Below are 26908 nucleotides of genomic sequence, written 5' to 3'. Positions count from 1 at the left end.
TAAGGGCCTGCATAACCAGATCAGGTCACTTTTGGCTGGTGCTGCCATCTCCTGTACTGGAGGTCAGGCATTTGGGGAAAGGTCATCCTCACTGTGCTTTAGTGACTCCTATGCCTTTGCTTTGTAGGCTTGGGGGAAGGAGTTTATTTGATGAGGCAGCTCTTGTAGAACCTTAAGAGGCTGCCTGACAATTTTATATTTTAAAACTGATACGTGAGCCATTACCACAGCTCTTCTCTGGTCATAGCAGAATATGGCAACCCTACACTTTTCTGCTTTTAGTTCAGGTGACCAGTAGGCTACCAACATGTGTTTTTCAGTTGTTCTGGGAGAGAAGCTGTGAGCTTAGGTGAGAGTCCATTTCTGTTCTGGTCATCTATAGCTAGGAGGTTAGAGTCACATCATACAAACCTGACTGAGGGGTCATCTTGATGGGTTGAGGAAGAGGAAGGAGCAAGTTCTCTGTAAAGGAAAATTGTGGGCTGAGTAGTTGAAGACGATTGTAGAAATGCATCATGTATTTGAAGCTTTCAAGGTACTAGAGAAGAAATTTTTCAGTTCATCAGCTGATTGTTTACAGCATTTATATTGGTAGGTGTTTGTGAATTAAGTAGTTTGCAAATTAACTAGTTGTGAATTAACCTGGGATAAGCTCGTAAGATCTGATGGCCTGCTCTCCTGCTTTCTCCCCGCAAAATAGTCTCTAGTGGAGCTAAGCACAGGGGTGGAGCAGAGGCAGGACAGTTGGGGTTCTGAAGTTCCTTATGTCTTCTTCAACCAGAGCAGCATTTTTACTCTTACTCCTTCAGTTGCATACATCCATACTGAGGACTGTTAGTGCAGTCCTTAAAAAGGCTCCTGCAAGAATTCAAGCTGGTTAATCCACTCTGTACTTCACTCAAGTGTAGGGATAGAAAGGGGATCTACTGTAGGTATAATACACACACACACACACACACACACACACACACTTTAAAGGATCTCTCTTGGTTATTTTGCATCCTGTTGTTGTGCATGAGAGTTTATTATGTCTGTGTGTGTCAGAGAATGATAGTGAATGTGTGTTTAAGACTCTGGGTGTATAATTTGGGATTAGTGAGACAATCGGTGATTATAACTTTCTTAATAGATACTGGTATACCGGAAACAGAAAATTTTATACTAAGAAGCTTAAGTAATTCTATAACAGATTTTATGTCTTGAGTGTTTGGTTCCTTACACCTAAAATACTTGTCACCCTGGTCATTTCAGGTGTTGTTGGGATGCAGAGGGAGAATGGAAAGTTAAGGGGATTTGAGGTCAGAGGTCTGCATCCCTCCTGTCCTCCGATTATTGGGCAAGGAAATAGGTTAACAGGTGATGTAACAGAATCCACCATGTGATTTAAAGCTGTTAGTGAACACACTGAAATTTCCAGGAGGGTTTCATTTGAGATCATGTGTATGGAAGTACATTCAAAACTAAATATTTAATTTAAAATGAAATAGGTGAATTTTAGTAGCTAGTAAACCGAGATATTTGTAGTTATGGTAAGCCCTTTCGCATTTGTTTTCCTTTTAGTTCTGCACCCTCTGTGTGGTACTGGTAAATGTGAATGTCTTTTTTGATAAAGCTGACCTTTTTCTAACTCTGACATTCTGCAGATGTTTCTCTTTACACAGCATTTTTGCCTTTTTTTTTTTTTTTTGAATTGGATTTTCTCAGCGTTTTTCTGGATTGGATTTTAGCCAGTCTATTTTTAACTTTTTAAATTGAGATATAATTCACATGCCTTTTAAATTCAGTCTTTTAAAGTGTTCAATTCAGTAATTTTGTTCTATTCACAGAGTTGTGCAACCATCATCACCATCTAATTCCAGAACATTTTCATCACCCCCAAAGAAACTCCATACCCATTAGCAGTCATTCCCTATTCCCTCTTTGCCCCAGCCCCCAGCATCCACTAATCTACTTTCTATCTCCATGGATTTGCCTGTTCTGGACATTTCACAGAAATAGAATCATAAATGTGGCCTTTTGTGTCTGGCTTCTCTCATTTAGCATAGTCCTTTCAAGGTTCGTTCATGTTGTAGCCTGTATCATTACTTAATTCATTTTTAATGACTAAATAATATTCCATTTTATGAACTAGACCACATTTTGTTTATCCATTCATGAATTTATGTACATTTGGATGGTTTCCTATTTCTTCACTGCTGTGAACTTTTATCTATAAGTGTATACTTTTGTGTGGACATGTATTTTCAGTTCTCTTTGGTAGATATCTCAGAGTAGAATACTGGGTCATGTGGTAAGTCTGTTTAAGTTTTTGAGGAACTGTCAAACTGTTTTCCAAAAGTGCTTTACCATTTTACATTTCTGCAAGAAGTTTATAAGGGTTCTAATTTCACCACATCTTTTCCTTCATCAGTGTAATATGGCATATCATGGTTTTGATTTGTGTTTCCCTGATGACATAAAGCATCTTTTCATGTGCTTATTGACTGTTTGTATTTCTTTGGAGTAATGTCTGCTTGTAAGGTTTTTGCCCTAATCAAAATTTTTAAGTTGGGTTGTTTCTTCTTTTTAAGTGTGAGAGTGTGAGTTCCTTATATATGTAGACGCAAGTTCTTCATCAGATAAATAGTTTGCAAAATATCTTCTTTTGGTGGACTGTCTTCACTTTTTCCATAGTATACTTTGAAGTGCAAAAGTTCTAAATTTTGACAAAGTTTAATGTATCTATTTTGTCTTTCTTGCTTGTTCTTTTGATGTGAGTTCTGAGAAACCATTGCCCAATCCAGTTTCATAGATTTATGCCCATTTTTGTCAAAGAGTTTATAGTTCTAGCCTTTATATTTAGGTTGTTGATGCATTCGAGTTAATTTTTTATCTATGGTGTGAAGTAGGGATTCAACTTCTTTTGTACCTGGGTATCCAATTTTCCCAGCCTTATTTGTTGAAAGATAATTTTTTCCCCATTGAGTTGTCTTGACAGCTAGTCTGTACCTGAATTTAAGAAATTGTACAGTTGAATTGCATGTGGAAGTGGTTGGTGCCATAACTCAAACTATTCTCTCTGAATGTTCATTTTGACCCCCTTATTAATATGGCCTTTCTCCTAGACTTTTTGGATAAATGGGTTAAAAAATTAAGATTTTTTTTGACTTTGCAAAACAGTTTGAAGCTAACATAGATATTCAGAGCTTTCTACTTGGTTATTAATTCAGGTCAATAAAAGTAAATCTTGATTACATCTCAGAAGATATTTGCATTGGGGATGCATGGTTATTGATTGTATTACTTTGGACAACTTGGCTTTTTTCCTAATATGAAAAGTAGTCTTAATAACATTTTTTAAATCACTTACTTCCATTGCCTTTTTTTTTTTAAGAATGCAGTACTAGTGCAGACAGTGGAGAAAAATTCGAAAAGAAAAATTCTTTCCCATTAAGTCCCACTCCTGATATAATTGTCTTTAACCATTAAGAGAAAATTTTTTAGGTTAATTCCAGAACTCAAAAATACCACATATCTTCCTGTATCTTGACTTTTCTTTCAGTTCTAAATAGTATCTGTTGCTTGACTGTCCAGTAGATAAGAAATTTAGGTCATGTTTTCCATCTGTTCCTAGCACTTCCATTTCTACCAGTTACATTTTTGTTCCTAATTCTGCTGCTGATTATTTTTTAACTTTTTATAATAGATATATTTCTTTCTTGACTATCAATTTTATACAATATGTCTTTGTTCCCAGTCTTTCAAAAAAGGATTTCACACCTCTCCATTTCTCTTTGTTTCTCCAGTCTCCACCCTTTCTCTTCTTCCAGCTTTCATTTTCTGTTACATTGTCAAGATTTATAGCATTTATATTATGGCTTATAACCTTCTAAACTTTCTGTGCTTCTACAGGAAGATTCTAGGAGTTGAATCTAATCAGCCTTTGCAATATGTATGCTGATACAAGTTTTAGTCACTGTAGAACCAAGTAGTGTGGAGCTGTAGAGGAATTTTACTTCTGTTATTAAACCTGTAATCCTTTAAAGGAGAAATACAACAAAGTCCTCATGGAAGTGAGAAGATCTGAGGAAAGCTCACAGAAACTTTTTTTTTAAGATTGAATATTACAGTGTGTTCTTATCTTGTAATCACTTAGCTTTTCTTAAAGATAATAGGCTTTCTGGTGCTTTCAAAACTTCCTTTTGAATTTGGGCAGTTTGCTTTCTAGATCTGCTATACAGCTGTCATTCTGGGGTTACTTTACATTGCACTCCTGCACTACTAGGTCTGTTGTTATTTGAATGCCATGTCTTTCTGTTTTAAATTTCGTTTTGATTTTACTGGACTATAATTTTAAGTAGTTGTTTTGGGAAGAATGTGCTGGTGGTGAGCTTTCTAATTTCTTGAATGAAAATGGCTTGCCTTTGTTCCTGATTAGGTACAGAAGTGTAAGTTGGTAATAACGGTTTTTTCCTCTGAACTTTGAAAGTTGTTCTGTAGGACTTTAAAATGCCATTGTTGCTGTAGAGGTCCATTGCAAATCTGAGGGTTATTTCTTCTTATAGTAACCTTGTTTACAGTCTTTCTAGTTATCTCTTTATCTTTGGTATTGTGAATTGTATATAGTTATAGGCCATTTTCATTACTTCTGGTGGGTACCTATTTAGTTTTCAGATTCTTCAGGTCTGCAGAATTATCTTCTATTTCTTTTTTTTTTTTTTAGTTTTTTCTTAAGGTATTACTGACATACACTCTTATGAAGGTTTGACATGAAAAAACAATGTGGTTACTACATTTACCATATTATGAAGTCCCCAATGCAGTCATTGTCCACCAGTGTAGTAAGATGCCACAGTATGACTGTTTGCCTTCTCTGTGCTACATTGTTTTTCCCGTGAACCCCCACATCATATGTACTAAACATAATACCCCTCAATCCTCTTATCCCTCCCTCCCCACACCCCTCCCCTTTGGTAACCACTAGTTCATTCTTGGAGTCTCTGAGTCTGCTGCTATTTTGTTCCTTCAGTTTTGCTTTATTGTTATATTCCACAAATGAGGGAAATCTCTTTGGCATCTGTCTTTCTCTGCCTGGCTTATTTCACTGAGCATGATGTCCTCCAGCTCCATCCATGTTGTTGCAAGTGGTAGGATTTGTTTCTTTCTTATGGCTGAATAGTATTCTACTGTGTATATGTACCACAACTTCTTTATCCATTCATCTACTGATGGACACTTAGGTTGCTTCCATTTCTTGGCTATTGTAAATAGTGCTGCGATAAACATAGGGGGGCATCTGTCTTTTTCAAACAGGGCTGCTGTATTCTTTGGGTAAATTCCAAGGATTTACCGGGTCAAATGGTATTTTTATTTTTAGTTTTTTGAGGAACCTCCATATTGCTTTCCCCAATGTTGAACTAGCTTACATTCCCACCAGCAGTGTAGGACGGTTCGCCTTTCTCTGCATCCTCACCAGCATTTGTTGTTCTTAGTCTTTTCGATGCTGGCCATCCTTACTGGTGTGAGGTGATACCTCATTGTGGTCTTAATTTACATTTCCCTGATGATTATTGATGTGGAGCATCTTTTCATGTGTCTGTTTGCCATCTGAATTTCTTCTTTGGAGAGTGTGTCTATTCATATCCTCTGCCCATTTTTTAATCGGGTTATTTGGTTTTTCGGTGTTGAGGCTTTTAGTTCTTTATATATTTTGGATGTTAACCCCTTGTGGGATATGTCATTTACAAATATATTCTCCCATACTGTAGGATGCCTTTTTGTTCTGTTGACGGTGTCCTTTGCTGTACAGAAACTTTAGTTTGATGTAGTCCCATGTGTTCATTTTTGCTTTTGTTTCCGTTGCTCGAGGAGATGCGTTCAGGAAGAAGTTGCTCATGTTTATATTCAGGAGATTTTTGCCTATGTTGCCTTCTAAGAGTTTTATGGTTTCATGACTTACATTCAGGTCTTTGATCCATTTCAAGTTTACTTTTGTGTATGGGGTTAAACAAGAATCCAGTTTCATTCTCTTGCATGTAGCTGTCTAGTTTTGCCAACACCAGCTGTTAAAGAGGCTGTCATTTCCCCATTGTATGTTCGTGGCTTCTTTATCATATAGTAATTGACATATATGGTTGGGTTTATATCAGGGCTCTCTAGTCTGTTCCATTGGTGTGTGGTTCTGTTCTTGTGCCAGTGCCAAATTGTCTTGATTACTGTGGCTTATTGTAGAGCTTGAAGTTGGGGAGCATAATCGCTCCAGCTTTATTCTTCCTTCTGAGGATTGCTTTGGCTATTTGGGGTCTTTTGTGGTTCTATATGAATTTTAGAACAATTTTCTCTAGTTCATTGAATACTGTTGGTATTTTGATAGGAATTGCATTGAATCTGTGGATTGCTTTAGGCAGCATGGCCATTTTGATGATATTAATTCTTCCGATGCATGAGCACGGGATGTGTTTCCATTTATCCATATCTTCTTTAATTTCTCTCATGAGTGTCTTGTAGTTTTCAGAGTATAGGTCCTTGACTTCCTTGGTTAGATTTATTCCTAGGTATTTTATTCTTTTTGATGCAATTGTGAATGGAATTGTTTTCCTGATTTCTGTTTCTGCTAGTTCATTGTTAGTGTGTAGGAATGCAACAGATTTCTGTGTGTTAATTTTGTGTCCTGCAGCTTTACTGAATTCAGATATTAGATCTAGTAGTTTTGGAGTGGATTCTTTAGGGATTTTTATGTACAACATCATGTCATTTGCAAACAGGGACAGTTTGACTTCTTCCTTGCCAGTGTGGATGCCTTTTATTTCTTTGTGTTATCTGATTGCCATGGGTAGGACCTCCAGAAGTATGTTGAATAAAAGTGGTGAGAGTGGGCATCGTTGTCTTGTTCCTGATCTTAAAAGCTTTCAGCTTCCCCCTGTTAAATGTAATGTTGGCTGTGGGTTTGTCATATATGGCCTTTATTATGTTGAGGTACTTGCCCTTTATACCCATTTTGTTGAGAGTTTATATCATGAATGGACATTGAATTTTATCAAATGCTTTTTCAGCATCTATGGAGATGATCATGTGGTTTTGTCCTTTTTTTTTATGTGGTGGATGATATTGATGGATTTTTGAATGTTGTACCATCCTTGTGTCCCTGGAATAAATCCTACTTGGTCATGATGGATGATCTTTTGATGTGTCTTTGAATTTGGTTTGCTAATATTTTGTTGAGTATTTTTCATCTATGTTCATCAGGGATATTGATCTGTAATTTTCTTTTTTTGTGGTGTCTTTGCCTGGTTTTGGTATTAGAGTGATGCTGGCCTCATAGAATGAGTTTGGAAGTATGCCCTCTCCTCTCTTTGGAAAACTTTAAGGAGGATGGGTATTAGGTCTTTACTAAATGTTTGATAAAATTCAGCAGTGAAACCATCTGGTAATGGAGTTTTGTTCTTAGGTAGTTTTTTTTATTACCAGCTCAATTTCGTTGCTGGTAATTGGTCTGTTCAGATTTTTTTTTCCCTCCTTGGGCAGCCTTGGAAGGCTGTATTTTTCTAGAAAGTTGTCCATTTCTTCTAGTTTATCCATTTTGTTGGCATATAATTTTTCATAGTATTCTCAATAATTCTTTGTTTTTCTGTGGTGTTCATAGTGATTTTTCATTTCTCATTTCTGATTCTGTTTTTGTGTGTAGACTCTCTTTTTTTCTTGATAAGTCTGGCTAGGGGTTTATCTATTTTGTTTATTTTCTCAAAGAACCAGCTCTTCCTTCATTGGGTCTGTTGTTTTATTTGTCTCGGTTTTATTTATTTCTGCTCTAATCTTTATTATGTCCCTCCTTGTATTGAGATTGGGCCTCATTTGTTCTTCTTTTTCTTGTTTTGTTAATTGTGAGTTTAGAGTGTTCATAGGGGGTCGTTTTTCTTTCCTGAGGTAGGCCTGTATTGCAATATACTTTCCTCTTAGCATGGCCTTCGCTGCATCCCACAGATTTTGCAGTGTTAAATTATTGTTGTCATTTGTCTCCATATATTGCTTGATCTCTGTTTTTATTTGATCATTGATCCATTGATTATTTAGTAGCGTGTTAAGCCTCCATGTGTTTGTGGGATTTTTTGTTTTCTTTGTGTAATTTATTTCTAATTTCATACCTTTGTGGTCTGAGGAACTGGTTGGTACAATTTCAATCTTTTTGAATTTGCTGAGGCTCTTGTTGTGGCCTAGCATATGATGTATTCCTGAAAATGTTCCATGTGCGCTTTAGAAGAATGTGTATCCTGTTGCTTTTGCATGGAGAGTTCTGTAGATGTCTTTTAGGTCCATCTGCTCTAATGTGTTGTTCAGTGCCTCTGTGTCCTTACTTATTTTCTGTCTGTTTAATCTGTCCTTCAGAGTGAGTGGAGTGTTGAAGTCTCCCAGAGTGAATGCATTGCATTCTATTCCCCCTTTTAATTGTTAGTATTTGTTTCACATATGTAGGTGCTCCTGTGTTGGGCACATATGTATTTATAATGGTTATATCTTCTTCTTGTATCGACCCCTTAATCATTATGTGACACCTTAATCATTATGTAGTGTCCTTTGTCTCTTGTGACTTTCTTTGTTTTGAAGTCTGTTTGTCTGTTACTAGTAATGCAACTCCTGCTTTTTTCTCTCTATTATTGCATGAAATATCTTTTTTCATCCCTTCACTTTTAGTCTGTGTATGTCTTTGGGTTTAAAGTGAGTCTCTTGTAGGCAGCATGTAGATGGGTCTTGTTTTTTTATCCATTCACTGACTCTATGTCTTTTGATTGGTGCATTCAGACCATTTGCATGTAGGATGATTATTGATAGTAATGTACTTATTGCCATTGCAGGCTTTAGATTCGTGGTTACCAAAGGTTCAAGGGTAACTTCCTTCCTATCTAAGAGTCTAACTTAACTCAGTTAATGTGGTATTACAAATACAATCTAAAGGTTCTTTTTTCTCCTCCTTTTTTTTCCTCTTCCATTCTTTCTATATTAGGTATCATATTCTGTACTCTTTGTCTATCCCTTGATTGACTTTGGGGATAGTTCATTTAATTTCACATTTGCTTAGTAATTAGCTGTTATACTTTCTTTACTGTGGTTTTAGTACCTCTGGTGACAGCTATTAAACCTTAGGAACACTTCCATCTATAACAGTCCCTCCAAAATGCACTGTAGAGGTTGTTAGTGGGAGGTAAGTTTCCTCAGTTTTTCTTATCTGGAAATTGTTTAATCCCTCCTTCAAATTTAAATGATCATCTTGCTGGATAAATTATTCTTCATTCAAGGCCTTCTGCTCCATTACATTAACTACATCATGCCGCCCCCCTGGTTGTAAGGTTTCTGCTGAGAAGTCTGATGATAGCCTCACATGCTTTCCTTTGTATGTGATCTTATTTCTATGTCTGGCTGCTTTTAATAGTCTGTCCGTATCTTTGATCTTTGCCATTTTAATTAATATATGTCTTGGTTTTGTCTTCCTTGGGTCCCTTGTGTTGGGATATCTGTGTACCTCCATGGCTTGAGAGACTATCTCCTTCCCCAGTTTGGGGACATTTTCAGCAATTAACTCCTGAAGGACACTTTCTATCTCTTTTTCTCTCTTTTCTTCTTCTGGTACCCCTATAATGTGAATATTGTTCCGTTTAGATTGATCACACAGTTCTCTCACTATTCTTTCATTCTTAGAGATCCTTTTTCCCTCTGTGCCTCTGCCTCTTTGTATTCCCCTTCTCTAATTTCTACTTCATTTATTTTCTCCTCCACCATACTAATCTGCTTTTAATACCCTGCGTTGTGCTCTTCAACGTTGGATCTCCAACCAAAATTCATTCCTGAGTTCTTGAATATTTTTCTGTACCTCCATGAGCATGTTAATGATTTTTATTTTGAAATCCCTTTCAGGAAGATTCATGTGGTCAATTTCATTTGAATCTTTCTCAGGTGTTGTATTCATAGTTTTACTTTTCACCAGGTTTCTTTGGCATTTCATGTTTGTATATGGCGCACTCTAGTGTCCAAAAGCTCTAGTGTCTGGAGCTGCTCTGGCCCTCAAGCAATGTCTGGGTCCCAGGGGAGCAGCAAGGGTGCCTGGGTGGAGGAAAGAGCTGTTTCCTGCTTCCCGGCTGCTTTGCCTGCCTCCACTGCTGTTGGATATGGATCCCTGCTTTCCACAAGTGGCTGGAATCTCAGTCTCTAGGTATTCTGCCTGTCTTAGCTTTCCAACCCCCTAATCACGAGAGTACCATGAAAGCACCATGAAATACAGGTTTGTGCTCCCAGAGTTGATCTCCAGAGTTAGGTATTCCGCAGTCCCAGGCCTCCACTCCCTCCCCGCTCCGTTTCTTTTCCTCCTGCTGGTGACCTGGGGTGGGGGAAGGGCTTGTGTCCCACCGGGCCACGGCTTTGGTACATAACTCTGTTTCGTGAGGTTTATTTTTTTCTCAAGGTGTATGCAGTTCGGCGCAGCCCTCTTTCCTGTTGCTCTTTCAGAATTAGCCGTATTAATTATATTTTCATATTATGTGTGGTTTTAGGAGGAAGCCACTGTCTCACCTCGCATGCTGCCATCTTTAATCCCTCTCAGGGATTTCTATCTTCTATTTCTTTAATAATTTTTTTCTCCCCTTTTCTGTTTTCTCTTGACAGCTGAATATTGGACTTCCTAGATTGGCATTTTATTTGTTTATACTCTGGAAGGTTTCCTTCATGTTGTCTTTGACCTTTTCTATAGAAATTATTTCAATAATTACATTTGTAATTTATAAGAGCTTTGTCCTCTTTTTCTTTTTTTCTTTCTAACTTTCTTCTTTTTTTAAATAGCAACCCGTCCTTGATTTATGGGGATAAATACCTTGTACTCTTTGAGGATACTAACTCCTTTAAAAAGTTCTCGAGACAATTCTCTGAATGTAATTGTAGTAGTGGTTTATGTATTTGCATCTATCATGTTAATTTTTGTTGTGTAAATATTTAATAGTTACAAAAAATTACTTAGAATAGATAAGGTACAAGTAAACATGCATACTCATCACCTGAGTTAAAGAAGTAGCTTATTACATTGATTGGCAGATTTCCCTTCCCTGATCTTGTTCACATTATGTAGATATATGAGATTATATAGATATATGCACATATATATAAGCTTTTTAATGTGTTTTAAATTTTAATACAAATGGAATAATTCTGTATGTATTTGGGCTTTTTGTTGTTTATCATTATACTTTGTATGAATGCCAGTTTATCCATTCTCTCAGAAATTTGTCATTTCCTTTTTATTATTAAAGGTCCCCAATACCCTATATTCACATTCTGAAATCCAGAAAGTTCTGAAAATGCCAAAAAAGTTTTTTGATCAATTTTCAGTAGACTTTTGTCAAATGGTCTAACCTGAACTGATACTAAAATATTTGTAATTTCTATTGATCTCATATAGTGTGACTATTTGTATGTTTCACTGTAGATATTCTAGAAGTAGAATTGCTGGGATTTAAGGATATGTGCATCTTCAGTAATACTGGATAATCCCAGATTATTTTTCAAAGAGAATGATTGTATTAGTATTTTCTCCCTCCATCAGTGCAGAAGTTTTCATTTCTTAGCTTTCTTGCTCAACATTTTTATCAGCCTTTAAAAGGTTTTGCCTTTTAGTTTTTACATTTTTTTCCTTTTGCTAATGAGTTTGTGCATCTTTTACTATTCTGATAATATAGTTCTTCCTTCTGAGATTCTGTACATGTCTTTTGCCCATGTTTGTATTAGGCTTTTTTTTTTTTAAATACTGACTTGTAATAATTCTACAATTGAATCTCTCTACACTTTATTTTCTGGATTCTAGTCTGTTAGGCTATGTTAACCATCATATTGTTTTAATTAACTGTAACTTTGTAACAACTTCCATAAAGAAAAACTTCTGTTGATAAAGGGCATACATATAGGAAGTATATAGATTATGACACAAGTGGGTGAATTTTCTTAATACACCCATCTGCAGGTCAAGAACTAGGACATTACCAGCACCCTAGAGACTTCCTTGGAGTCCCCTTTCTTCCATACCCTAAAGAGACCTACTGGCTTCACTTTAACAGATTAGATTATTTTTGCCTGTCTTTTGAACCTTATATAAATGGAACTGTATCCATACTTTTTTTGGTCTCATTTTTTCCTTCTCAATTTGTGAGATTCCTGTATATTGTGTGTAGTTGTAGTTTGTTCATTCTCAGCAGGATAATATAATTCCTGTTGCTCCATGTTATTTCTTGTCCATCCATTTAATTTTAGACTTGTTGGTGGATGGTTAGTGGTTTTAATTTGCATTCCCTTGAGTAATGATGTCAAGGCCCTTTTAATATACTTAATGGATATCACTTGTTCCGTGGCTTGCTACTTTTTTTTGCCCATTTTTGTATTGGACTGTCTGTCTTTTTCATGCTGATCTGTGGGAGCTCATTATATATCCTGGATACCAGGCCTTGCAGGTTGTATTTTGCAAATATCTTCTAGTTTCCTAGCCCTATAAGTCTATTCAAAGTTCTGATTGACTTCTCAACCTATCCATTGCCCTTTCCCATTGGCAGATTTCTCCAGGGTAAAAGAGGCATCAAATGTTGGACACCATTTTCTAGGGTTCCCTACTTTTCACAGCCTTGGTTTCCTAGGTCCTTACTGCCTTTGTGGTTCTTTATGCCTTCAGACATGTTTTTTTTTTTTTTTATGTCATACTCAGAGTTTTTAAGTTTTCACAGGGATTGCTGATCTGAAGGTCTAGTCAATTACTGAGGTCATTGAGGGATATGGAAGTAAGACAAGTCCTCTTGGCTTGTTGTTCTTCAGGGAACCTCCTGGCTGTTTGCTCTTCCATATAATTTTTGAATCACCTTTTTAAGTTATGTGGTACATACACATACATTCTGTTGGGATTTTGATGGAAAATGTATTGAATTTGTAAAGGAGTTTGCAGAGAACTGTTACTAAGTTTTCTTTACCATGAACATTGTCATCTCCATTTATGTTGGTGTCTTACAGTGTCTCATAAAATTTTATAATTTTCTTTAAAGTGTTAGAATTATTTTGTTAGATTTACTTCTAGGGACCTTATTTTGTATCAAATCATGATTAGTATCTTTTTATATTTTCTACCTTGCTGGTATATAGAAATACAATTTGACTTTGTGTAACAACTTTGTTATATTTCTAATCGTGAAAAATTACTATAAAAATCTTTTGGATTTTCTGTGCAGATAGACCTATCTGTGACTAATGACCTCTCTGTTTTCTCCTTTCCAATTCTTATGCTTTTTTTCCTTTCTTTTTCTTGTCTTAATGTGCTGGCTAGGACCTCCAGTACAATGTTGAATAGAAGCAGTGATGGGGGCATCCTGATCTTGTTCCTGATTTTAAAGGGAATGCTTTCAGAGTTTCACAGTTAAGTATGATGTTTGCTGTAGGTTTATTGTGATAATCTTTTCAGGTTAAGGATATTACTTTATATTACTGGTTTGCTAATTTAAAAATTATGAGTGGATGTTGAATTTTATCAAGAGCTTTTTCTGCATCTTTTCAGAGGATGTTTTTCTTCTATATCCTGTTAACATGGTAAAATAAACTAATTTGCTAATATTTAAACCAACCGTGTGTTCCATGTATAAAGTCAACCCTGATCTCTTTTTTCCATTATTGGACTCAGTTTGGAGATAGTTAATTTAGGATTTTTGCCTCTAAAAATGAGTAACATTGATCTACAATTTGAAAAATATGTGTATGTACTTTCTTCTGGAAGGGTTTATGTAAGATTAGAATAATCTTTATGTATCTGGTAGAACTCTCTTTGTTACTGGTGTTTTCTTTGTGGGAGACTTCTTAACCACTGCTTGAGTTGCTTTGGTTATAGGATTGTTCATGTTGTCAATTTTCAAACTGGTCTTGGTGATTGTCCATTTTGTTCATATTCTTGAATTTATAACAGTAAGTTGTTAATATCTAATTTTATGGTACCTATAGTACCTCTTTGATCATTTTTTTAAAATGTCTTCTTGATCAGTTATAAAAGCTAAAAGTTTGCTTATATTTCAGGACTTCACAAGCATCAAATTTTTGTCTATTTTATGCTCTTCAATGTATCCTTCCCCATTTCATTAATTTCTGCTCTTCATTTCATTCCTTATACTTCCTTTGGGTTTATTTCTATTCTCTTTTCTTAAGTTGGATGCTTTGCTTACTATTTTCAGCATTTTAACATAGGCACTTAAGACCATGAATTTCTATGTATTACTTTCCCTGCATTTACAGAGTTTTGATGTGCAGTATTTTCATTCTTTTTCACTTGTGTTTTTCTGTTTTCCACTGTGAATTCTTTTGAGTTACTTAGAATTTTTATTCCAAACATATGCAAGTTCCCTTAGTTATTAATCTGTAATTGTGTTGTGGTTCGGCAGCATGATGAGTTTGATATCAACCCTTCGAAATATTTTGAGACTTGGTGATCAGTTTTTATAATTTTTGTCTGTCCTTGAAGAGGATGTGTATTTTCCAGTTGTTGACACACAATGTTATATACCTCCAGTAGTTAGGCTGTTTGTTGCTTAAATCTTAAATCTTCATGTTTTTAGAGAGTAAAAGTATGTTAATCTCTAACTGGAAAGGTGGTGGTGTTTTATTTCCAGGTTTTCCTTGCAGTTCTATCAATTTTTCTAATATGTTTTTAAATTGTTACTAGTAAGTGAAAGTTTAAATTTATTATATTTTCCTTTTGAATTGAAACTTTCACTCTGTGTAGTGACTATGTCTGGGAATGCTTTTTGTATTAATACTGCTGTTTGATATTATCATACTTTTATCTGGTCAACTAATTTTGTCTAATTTTTAAAATTTCCCCCTATATTTCTGTGTTCTTTTATTTTAATCTCTTGTGAATATCATGCTATTGAATTTAAAATATTTGCTCTGATATTCTTGGTCGTAGTAATTCAAAATTTTTTATTAAGATAATTGTCACTCTCAGTTGTAAGAAATAATACAAAGACATCCCATGTACTCTTTACCAAATTTCCCTGAATGGTACATCTTGCAAAACTGTAGTACAATATCACAATCAGGATATTGACACTGACACAATCAAGATAGAGAGTATTTCCATCACCACAGAGATCCCTCATATTGTCATTTTTATGGCCACACCAATTTCCTTCCCATTCCCTTAATCTCTGGGACCCACTCATCTGTTCTTCATTTCTGTAATTTTTGTCTTTTAGAGAATGTTACATAACTGGAATCATACAGTTTTGTCACCTTTTCCATTATTTTCACTCAGCTTAATTCTCCAGAAATTCATCCATATTATATGTATTGACAGTTCCTTCCTTTTTAGTGCTGATCTGTTCTGTGATATGGATTCATTTAATCATTAACCTATTGAAAGACATCTGGGTTGTTTGTTAATCGTTTTTGGCTATAATGAGTAAATGTGCTATAAAGATTTGTGCATAGGTTTTTTTTGTGAACATTTCTCTGGGATAAATTTCATTTCTCTGGGGTAAATACCCAGGAGTACAATTGCTGGATTGTATGGTTACTGTGTATATAGTTTTTAAAGAACTTGCCAAACTGTTTTGCAGATTGGCTGTACCATTTTACATCCCTACCAGCAATGTATGGAGTGATCCAGTTTTTCTGCATCCTCGTCAGCATTTGATGTTATCACTGTTTTTCATTTTAGCCATTCTGGTATGTATCTTGTGATATCTCAGGTTTTAATTTGCATTCTCCTAAGATTAATAATACTGAACATATTTACATGTGCTTATTTTTTATCTGTATATCCCCACTAATGAAATGTCTCTTCATGTCTTTTTGTCCTTTTTCTAATTAGATTTTTTTTCCTTGAGTTTTGAGTTCTAGATACATTTTAGATATTGACCCTTTGTTGAATATATAGTTTGCAAATTTTTTCTTCAAGCTTGTTGTCTTTTCAGGGTCTTGTAGAGCCCAGGTTTTTAATTTTGGTCAAGTCCAATGTATAATTTTTCCTTTTATGGATTTTGCTTTCAGTGTGAAGTCTAATAACCCTTTGCTAGCCCTAGCTAGATCCTGAAGACTTTCTTCTTTGTTTTTTTCCTAAAAGTTTTATAGCTTTATTCTAGCATTTATTCTGTGATCTACTTGGAGTTAATTTTTATAAATGTGAGACTTAGGTAGAAGTTCTTTTTCTTTTTTGTCTATCTATGTGCAGCTCCAGCACCATTTGTTGAAAAGATATCTTTCAACCATTGAGTTATTTTTGCATCTTTGTGCAAAACTATTTGGGTATATTTGTGTAGGTCTGTTTCTGGGTTCTCTATTCTGTTTCATTGACCCTACCTTTTACTCTCTTTGCTAATACCACTAAGTTGTGATTACTGGGCTAAGCTATGAAATGGCATAGACTGAATCCTCTATTCTTTTTCAAAATTGTTTTAGCTCTTCTAGTTCTTTTCCCTTTCCATACAAATTTTAGAATAATATCATCTGTATCTATAAAAAGTCTTTGTGGGATTTGGGCAGGAATTGTGTTAAATATGTTTATCAGTTTAGGGAAAACTAATGTGATTATTTTGTTGAGTCTTCAATCCAGGGAGAACCCATTCATTTAGATCTTCTTAGACTTCTTTCATTAGCATTTTGTAGTTTTCAGCACACGAGTCCTTTAATTTCTTGTTAGATCATGATCTTTGTTAGTGTATAAAGATGTAATTGATACTTGTGTATTGTTCTTGCATCCTGCAATCTTGCTGAACTTAGTTATTAGTTCTAGAAGTTGTTTTGTAAATTCCTTGGGATCTGCAAATAAAGGCAGTTTTATTTTTTTCTTTTCCACTTGTATGCCTTTTATTTCCTTTTCTTCTCCACTACTTCCAGTGTAGAACTTGCAGCACTATGCTGATTTTGGTGAGAGTAGACATCCTTGCATCCCCAGTGTTAGGGGAAGCATTCAGTCTTTCACCATTATATATATTAGCTTTGTTTTTTTTTTTTTGATATCATTAATATACAATCACATGTTAGCTCCGTATTTTTTGTAGGTGCTTTCTATTAAGTCAAGGTAGTTTTCTTATATTCTTATTTTTCTGAGAATTTTTATCATGCATGGGTATTGAATTTGTTAAATGCCTTTTCTGCATTGATTGATATGATTGTGTGATTTTCTTTTCTTTTTTTTTTCAAGTTACTAAAAAGGTATACTGCTTTGGTTTCTAACATTGAACCAGCCTTGCATCCCTGGAATAAACCTTACTTAGTTATGGTGTCTAATTCTTTTTAGATGTTGCTGAATAATACTTCCTAATTTGTGAAGCATTAGCATGTATATTTGTGAGGGATATTGGCTTGTAGTTTTATTTTTAGTACTGTCTTTTGTTTTGGTATTGGGGTAATATTAGCTTCATAAAATGAATTTGGAAATATTTTCTCATCTGTTTTCTGGAAGAAATGATAGAGAATTGGTGGTAATTCTTTAAGTATTGGGTAGAATTCTCCAATGAAACTATCTAAGACTGTTAATTTCTTTTTTGGAAACTTTAAAATTAAGAATTAAGTTTCCTGGGTAGTTGGGGGGGGCATTCAAATGATATTTGTGAGATTTGGATGAGTTTTGGTAGTTTGTATTTTTAAAGGAACTGGTCCTTTTCATTCAAGTTGCAAAATTCACCTGTAGAGAGTTGTTCTTAGTAATACCATATTATCTTTTTAATGTCAGTTGTGTCTGTAGTGAAAGCTCCTAATCTTGCTTTTTTAATTGGAGAGTTTATTTCATTTTTATTTGTTGGGATTATTGATATATTTGCATTTATGTTTGACTTCATTTTGTACTCTTGTACTTTTTCTGTGTTTTGTCTCCCAATTTGTTTTCTTGCTCTTTTGGGCTCATTGTTTCCTTCCTTGTTTCTCATGTTTTCCCCATTTTACTAGCTGTGAAATTATATGCCCTTTTTAAAAAAACTTTCTCACAGATTCTTGAACAACAAATTTTCTTGAATTTTTTATTGAAAGTTTAATGAGTGTATGTAAGTCTAAAATTACTGTTTGCTTTGTTCACCTATAGAATACTTAAGACTGCTTGGAACTCTGCCAACTTACAAGCATGCTATTGTCCAGTAGTTTTGTTGTGCCTTTTTTTAGCCATACAAATGTGATACTGTAATTTTATACAGTAAATGTTTGCTTATGATAATCATCTCCCTCCTTAGGTTTGTCATTTTCTTTGTGTGTCATTCTGCTATCTTAATCTGTTCTTCTAGTTTATTCTGGTTCAGGGCATTTTACTTTCTCTTCAGTGTGTTAGGCATGCTTTCCTCACGACTTCTGCATCTGCTGAGTCCTATGCCTTGGGATACTTTACCTCAGATATCCATCTGGTGCTTTCTTACTCTTTTAGTTACCTTCTCAGTGAGACCTTCCCTCTCTAATGTTGACAGTCCTCTACCTCTTGCTCCCTGTTTCCTTTCCCTCCTTTACTTCTGTCCATGGCATTCATCACCACTTGCCATATTATATATTTTATTTAATTGTTTATTGTAAGTTTTTATCTGTCACGCTCTCTAACTCATTAGTCATTTATTGGAATTTAATTGTATTTATAAAGTTGGGGAGAATTGACATCTTCCCAGTGTTTACTGATTTTATCTAGTAACATGATTAGTCCTTAATTTCTTCCAGGATTCCTTATGTCCTGTGAGTTTTTTTTAATGTAGTATTTGGCAAATTTTTTAGTTTATGTCTTTGCATTTTATATTTTTATGTTTTGTAGCGTTTTTTTAAAATATTGGAGTCACTTGAAATTCTAGTTTATGTATAGAAAATGCACATTTTGTTGACTTACTGTTTGGTCTAATTTTTCAGTGGATTCTCTTATATTTCCAAAATAAAAATTCATGTCATTTGTAAATTATAAATGTTTATAACTTTATTGTCTTTAAAAATTTTATTGTCTAGGCTCTCTGGAATGATTTTGAATGACAAACATATTTTATAAATCTTTATGATCTACTGTTTCATCTTTAAGTATGATATTTGCTATTGATTTTTGATAGCTACCCTTTACATATTTTATAAGTCTTTATGATCTACTATTTCATCTTTAAGTATGATATTTGCTATTGATTTTTGATAGCTACCCTTTATCATGCTAACAGAGTTTCTTTATATTCCAGTTTATTGAGAGGTTTTATCAGTAATGGATAGGATTTTATCAGATGCCCTTATAGCATTTATCCAGGTAATCATATGACTTTTTTTAAACCAGTAAATCTTTTGGTATTATTTTCCTTCCTTTATCAAATTTCAGAGTAAGGAGTTGGATTCCCGACATCCTCTAAAGGAGATCAGTGAATTTTTTTTTTTTAAGTATCATTTTGAAGAAAGAATTTTTAAGTATATTTGATGTGTTTGAATTGATGCAGTTATTGTTCTAATTTGATGCTTTTTTTTGTCTTGTCTTTGGCTATTGGGCTGTTTTCTGTACCCTTCTGATAAGATTCTAGTAGTCTTTGTTAACATCTTTGCTCTTTGGTATAATAAAAATGTTTGTCTCATCTTGTGCATTTTCTGTCCCAGATCTGCAATTAGCTATTCCTCGAGGAGATTGGGTTCCTTTCGTAGGATATGTTATTTAGACCATGATCTCTTTTTCCCTACTTTAAAAAAACTAATATTTTTTGCTTAATTAAATCTAGAATACTTTTAGATTTATAGAAAAGTTGGAAAGATGGTACAGAGTGCCATATGACCTACAACCAGTGTCCCTTATTCAAACAAACTTTTTTAGTGGAAACATTCTTAAATTTACAAAGGTAGAGAATTCCCCATGTACCCAGTGATCAGCTTCAGCAATTATGAACTCTGATCTTTTTTCATGTATGTTCCCACCTACTCCCTGCAAATTAATTTTTTTTCAAGTTTCAGATATTGTTATCTTTTAATTGAAGTATAACTGACATAATAACATTGTATTAGTTTCAGGTGTTTAACATAATGATTCAATATTTTGTGCATTGCAAAATGATCATCACAGTATGTCTAGTTAATATCCAGGGCCTTCGTGGTTACAAAATAAATCTTTTTTCTTGTGACAACTTTTAAGACTGTCTTAGCAACTTTCAAATATAAAATACAGTATTATTAAGTGTAGTCCCTGTGCTGTACATAACTTTTAAGACTGTCTTAGCAACTTTCAAATATAAAATACAGTATTATTAAGTGTAGTCCCTGTGCTGTACATTATATCCTCATGACTTATTTATTTTAAACCTGGAAGTTTTTGGCTTTTGACCCTCTTCACCAATTTTTCCCCTCCCCTCACCTCACTCCTACCTCTGGAAACCATCAATCAATTTTCTGAATCTATGATTTTTTTTTTTTAAAGATTCCACATGTAAGTGAGATCATATGGTAATTGTCTTTGACTTATTTCACATAGCATAATGCCCTTGAGGTCCATTCATGTTGTCACTAATGGTAAGATTTCATTCTTCTTTATGTGTATTTTTTATAGCTTCTTTATCCTTTCATCCATTGATGCACACTAGATTGTTTCCATATTTTAGCTTATGTATATAATGCTGCAGTGAACATGATAGGTGCATATTTTTCTTGAGTTTTCATTTTCATTTCTTCAAATACCCAGAAATGTAGTTGCTGGGTTATATGGTATTTCTATTTTTAATATTCTGAGGAACCTCCATATTGTTTTCCATAGTGGCTGCACCTTTTCTCTACATCCTCTCCAATACTTATTTCATGTCTGTTTGATAATAGCCATTTTACTCAGTGTGAGGTGACCTCATTGTGGTTTTGATTTGCATTTCTCTAATGATTAGTGATATTGAGCACCTTTTGGCTGTTTGTATGTCTTCTTGGAAGAATGTCTGTTCATACTTTCTGCCCATTTTTCACCTGTATTTGCTTTTTTAACTATTGAGTTGAATGAGTTCCTTATATATTTTGGATATTAACTCCTTATTAGGTAAATGACTTTCAAATACTTTCTTCCATTCAGTAGATTGCTTTTTCATTTTGTTGATGATTTCATTTCCTGTGCAGAAGCTTTTAGTATGATGTAGTTAGTCCCACTTGGTGTTTTTGGCTTTGTTGCTCTTGCTTTTGGTGTCAGATTCAAAAAACCATTGCCAAGACCTATGTCAAGGAATTTACCCACCTATGTATGTCAAGGAGTTTACCCATCTATGTTTTCTTCCACGAGTTTTATTTACATTTAAGTCTTTAATCCATTTGAATTTATTTTGTGTATCGTGTAAGACAGTCCAGTTTCATTCTTTTGCATGTGACTGTTCAGTTTTTGCAGCACCATTTATTGAAGAGACAGCTCTTTCCCCATTGTATACTTTTGGTCGTTTGTTGTAAATTAATTGACCATATGTGTGTAGGTTTATTTCTGAGCACTCTCTTCTGTTCCACTGATCTGTTTGTGTGTTTTTTTGCCAGTACCTTACTATTCTGATTATTATAGCTTTGTAATATAGTTTGATATCAGGGAGCAGGGTGCCTACTGCTTTGTTTTTCTTTCTCAAAATTGCTTTGGCTATTTGGGGTCTCCCCAATAATTTTAAAGGAAATACCATCAATTGTAATTTTATCCAGAAATATTTCACTATGTGATTCTAAGGATAGGTAGAGATTATTTTACACAAGTAATTTGCTATGTTTCTATTAAACTACTCTTATTTTCCTAGATTAAACTTTATTTGGGTTCATTTAGGCCTTTTGTATCCATACTCACAGGAAACATAATGGTGTGTTACAGAAAGACTCCTTATTCCTTACTGTCCTTGCTGGGAAGTGAGAAAGAATAGGTGGTATACTAAGGCTGTCTGGTTCATCAGGCTTTTTACTAAAATTTTGAATGAGTGGATTCCCCACTACAATTTGGGAGACAATAATTTACCTACTTAAAAAAATTGGTTTTGCTTTCAGCTGATTTTTCCATGTTTGTCTTCTAACAAGTGTTTAACTTCCTGACTTATTCTCTTGAACAGCTTGACCAGATTTCTATCTTTTCCTTAAAGGTTTAGTCAAATTAATTCATTAAGCTGTCTTGTCTGGGTAGGTGCTTTGGAAGTGGAGAGGGACAGAGATGATATACCTCTTGTATCAGATTAATATATATATTTCTAAGAAGTAATTTTTGTGTATACCTTTAAGTTATTAGAATATAATTATATATACTGTTCTCTTCAAATGATTTTATATTTATGGTTCTTTTTCTCATTCTTAAGACAGTATTTTTCTTTCCCTTTTTAGACCTGATTTTACAGACTTTTCTGCATTTTGCCTTCTAGCTCACGTTTTCTTGCTTTTACCCTTTAATTTTTCACTCTTTTCGAGGCTATGTGTTTATTCTGTTTTTACTTTATTGCTTCTTGAACTAATTTATTTAAACTCTTGTATAATAATAGAAGCAATTAGGGGTATGTTCTCCCAAGCTTTTGCTTCTTTTAGAGATTTTGAAATGTACTCTCTTTATAGTTTATTTTAATAGTTGATTTTCGATTTTGTTTTTTTTTAGCTGAGGAATTATTTTAATCAATGTGTCGTAAGGAAGAGATCAGTGTAAGGTCTCTCAAGTAAAAGGGGATTTAGTTATAGAGAACACCATTTCACAGAAATACGGGGCCAGGAACTAGGGCCTCCTGTGTCCTCTGAAATGGGTAGTAGTTATGAGTATCATTTTAATAAGCATCAGCTTGGTCACTCCTTTGATATATTGGTTATATGTCTGGTGGTTTTCTTTGTCCAGTCCTACTTATAAATGAAGATGTAGATTGTTTTAATATTGTAGTTTGGATTAGACAATATTAATAATGTGATTTATCAGTTTCCCTCAGCTCCCCTCTCTACCTCATATTATACATCATAGCAGATGAAGGACCTACAATACAGCCTATTAGAGTTTTCCAAATTCTGGGCTATTCTTGGTAATTTCCACCTCATGTTTTACAGTTGAAGAGCAGTGTCAGACAAATACTTTTTATTCATTGGTGATTACATGTGTAACTATCATATTTACTTGCTTGATAAAGTATTTTCTAAACGTAGCACCTTCAACTTGCCTTCACTCCTATATGTAATGTTCCAGTTATATTCTATCTGGCTTTAAAATTTTTTATAATTTTGTGTTACTTAAATTTGACTTAAAGTTCTAGTCTTTATTAGCTTTTCCTTAGAAATCCAGACTGTGTATGTATGTATTTTTTTTCAATCAGTCATGCCAGCGTGTTTCTCTGTAGTTTAATTTCCTTATGGGCATTCCTCTGTGTAGAGCATATAGCTGTTGTAATGGGAGTATTAGAGGGTGGACTTTGGGAGGCATCTGGATGGACTGTTTAAAATCCACTTGAAAAAATTTGTATTAAAATTTATACTAAGGTGTAGATAACAGATGGTAGAGAACAATAGCTGAAATCTATTCTTGGTAGCATTACATAGTACGCTCACCCTATCTGGGTGAAGAAGAAATAGAAACCAGCTAGGTTTGCCAAGAAAAACATACTTTGTAGAGTTTGACTTAGAAAGCTCCTTAGAGAAATCTTAGTAGCAAACGCTAAAATAAAGAGGGTTTTTGTTGTTTGTTTGTTTTTAAACAGAAATTGATGACTAGAGGGATGAAATGACTTCCCCAAGGTCCTGAGTCTTGATGCTACATCTGCTAATTGCAGCTGTGAAGTTTCCACAGGACACCATGGATGCCCAAAGCCATCATCTTTGGGCAGTATTTTAGTGCCTGGTAGTACTTTATCTTTGCAGCATTTTGCAATGTAAAGATTGTCCTGTCTGCTCTTTTTAACTTTGCCAGTCCCCAAACCTAGGGGGTTTCTTTTTTTGCTTCAGAATACCTGATGCCATATTCATAGTTCTAAACCCTTATCTTTTTTTTTTTGTATTTACAATAGCTACTAGAGTCAATTGCATTAGTATTCTTTGCCAAATAAAGCTGACATTGGAAATAAGTGATAGGAGACCTCCCCAAAATGCCTTTTTGAGAGCCAAGCTTTGGGTAACTTCGTGTTCTATTTTGTCATTTCTGTAAAACAAATTTTCTTAAAACTAAAAATATCTGAAAATAAGTGGAAGGAGGGAAGCAAAGTGATCAATTCTGAGTTAGTTTGATTTCCTTAGAAAGACTCACAGATAACTTGTATTTGTATGACTGCCTTTGTTGGTGTTATTGTTCTCTGTGAGTCAGTGTTGCTTATTCTACTGTAATATAACCCAACTCCAGTTAAAATATTTACTAGGACTGGAGACTTCAGGAAAGATGCATTGTATTTCTTGCTTGGGAAGGCAGTTACAAAGAAGACATTTTCAGAAAATCATAAGTCTTTTTTATGCATGAAACGAGTATACTGTAACTGGTGTGTCACGAGATAGGCCAAGAATATTCTTGGTTTCCGTCCTTGTTGTCTGTAGCAAAGGGGTAAGATAAATGAACCTTCACTTTAAAAAAATGGAGGAAATGAAGTGAGATGAAGTATAATGACTGTGGCATTGTGATGTATATTGTTTTCTGAGTGTGATTTAAAGCTGCACTGTCTAGTGTGGTAGCTACTAGCTGCATGTGGTTCTTAAGCACTTGAAATATGGCTTATCCAAATTGAGATCTGCTATATGTGTGAACTATACAACTGGATATTGAAGACTTACTATGAAAAAATATGGTTTAAAAAAGTTGATTATTTTTAAATCACAGACATTAATTACATGTTGAAATAATGCTTTCAGTACATTGGGTTAAATAAAGTATATTACCGAAATTAACTCAAGCTGTATTTTATGTGGATACTAGAAGATTTAGAACCATGTGATTCTTGTTTCTGTTGGACAGCACTGATGGAGTGTGTATAAAAATGGTTTATGGGATGACAATGTAATATTTTCTGACTTGTGCAGTAAGAAATATGGAAATATACAGAGTATGAAGTAGAATTGTGATATAGCTTGTACATGCAGATTACTTTGATATATTTAAATTTGTTTATATTTTAGAAAACTAGCTAGTATTATTACTCCCAACATATTTAGAGGCCAAGCAAAGTTTTAAATAATTGCTTCTGGGCTATCAATGAGACTTAAAAGTGTGAAACAGAATTATTGTTAATCAGTGCCTTCTGTAGGTGTTGCCCCTGCATACCTACTAGGTTGAAAAGGAATCCCAGGTAGCTGTGGAGGTGGAGTGTGTGGCACTGGAGGAGGGGGTGGGAAAGTTATTCTCCGGTCAGTTTCTGAAAGGGCTTTTAGTCAGCTTCTGGTCTTACTCTTCTTTCTGGCTAGATGAGGCACATGAGTACCTATAAATCTGACCCAAGTGGGTTTACCTCCGAGTTCAGAATTGTCTGAAAGTCACTAAGCAGGTGATTTGTGCGGCAACAAGCGTTTTAAAGTGTTTACTAGGTTTTGTTGAATAAATAGGTGGTGAGATTTGAGGCAGGAACTGCTTATAACTATTTTACACCCAAGAGTAAGTTCTTGCCCTTCAAGATTTATGACCACTCATTTCCTTGCTCTTCAAAGATCTTTTTTTCATTGGATAGTCAACTGGAAATTTCAGTTGTTTTAGGAGTTTTGCTGTTAATGAAAGGTGATTTTTAGCTTTAATATAAAAAAATACTGCCCTTATTTTCTTATGTGTTGTTCCTTAATATTTGAGTTTGGGTGAAAAGCTCTTTGGATTTTGGATCACAGTTCTGTCTTTATTTTGTAGATTTACTACTTAGCATCAGAAGTTGTGCATCTAGTTTAGCACAAATCAATTTTTTGTTTGGTTAATAATACTGTAGAAAACATTACATTGTGTATTATTGGTGGGGCTTAGATTCGAAAGGAACGTTTTCATTGGTTATAAACTTCATGGTTATAGAGCAGGTACAGGTTTATACTTGAGCATAACCAGGTAATGAGGTGGCTAATACAAACCAGTAGACCATATAGATGACCAAAATTAAGAGTACAACAAACCATAATTAACACCATAATATGAATGTAATTTTGGAGGTGGTGGTGGCTGTATAAAACAGGAACGATTCTCAGTGTTGTGTGAAAGTGTTGTTTACTAGTACCTGCCAGTTGATAGAAGACTGGAAAAATGAGATTTTACAGTATATTTTAGATATGGTTTTTATATGCTTGAGGGTGACTATTGGCTTATCTCCTTTTGTTTTTCTTTTCTTTTAGAATATGGTTTCTAGTTTTAGGGTTTCTGAATTACAAGTGTTACTAGGCTTTGCTGGACGGAATAAAAGTGGGCGCAAGCATGACCTCCTGATGAGGGCGTTGCATTTGTTGAAGAGTGGCTGCAGCCCTGCGGTTCAGATTAAAATCCGAGAATTGTATAGACGCCGGTATCCACGGACTCTTGAAGGACTTTCTGATTTATCCACAATCAAATCATCAGTTTTCAATTTGGATAGTAGCTCATCACCTGTAGAACCTGACTTGGCCGTGGCTGGAATCCACTCGTTGCCTTCCACTTCAGTTACTCCTCACTCACCGTCCTCTCCTGTTGGTTCTGTGCTGCTTCAAGATACTAAGCCCACATTTGAGATGCAGCAACCATCTCCCCCAATTCCTCCGGTCCATCCTGATGTGCAGTTAAAAAATTTGCCCTTTTATGATGTCCTTGATGTTCTCATCAAGCCTACAAGTTTAGGTAAGTGTCAGAGAAATCAATTTCTTCTGGATAAGAGAGTAAGTAAGAGGCTTTCAATTACTGATTACTGATTTATTGATAATACAATAAAATGAGGCATTAATACCAAATGTTTAAATGTATGGATAAAAAAAATTGGCAGCCATGACTAAAATCTAATGTAAAACTATTAATTCATCATTCAGGCTTTCTTACGGCTTTGAACTCAAATTGCTTCTATGTATATGGGAACAGACC

General features: G+C 34.6%; 1 protein-coding gene across 13 annotated transcripts in view; it reads left to right on the top strand.

Annotated features, from left to right (window-relative positions):
* Positions 1–26908, top strand: part of PIAS2 (protein inhibitor of activated STAT 2) — a 135524-nt gene that overhangs the window by 4795 nt on the left and 103821 nt on the right. For 8 of the 13 annotated variants that reach the window (XM_073213006.1, XM_073212999.1, XM_073213000.1 and 5 more), the window contains exon 2: positions 26197–26671. In XM_073213006.1, coding sequence (XP_073069107.1) covers positions 26197–26671 — 475 coding nt within the window. The other 5 variants (XM_073213009.1, XM_073213007.1, XM_073213012.1 and 2 more) reach the window with 4 other exon arrangements.

This window comes from Manis javanica, chromosome 9, assembly GCF_040802235.1.
Source record: "Manis javanica isolate MJ-LG chromosome 9, MJ_LKY, whole genome shotgun sequence".
Classification (NCBI taxonomy): Eukaryota; Metazoa; Chordata; class Mammalia; order Pholidota; family Manidae; genus Manis; species Manis javanica.
This window is presented reverse-complemented; position numbering and strand designations above follow the sequence as displayed.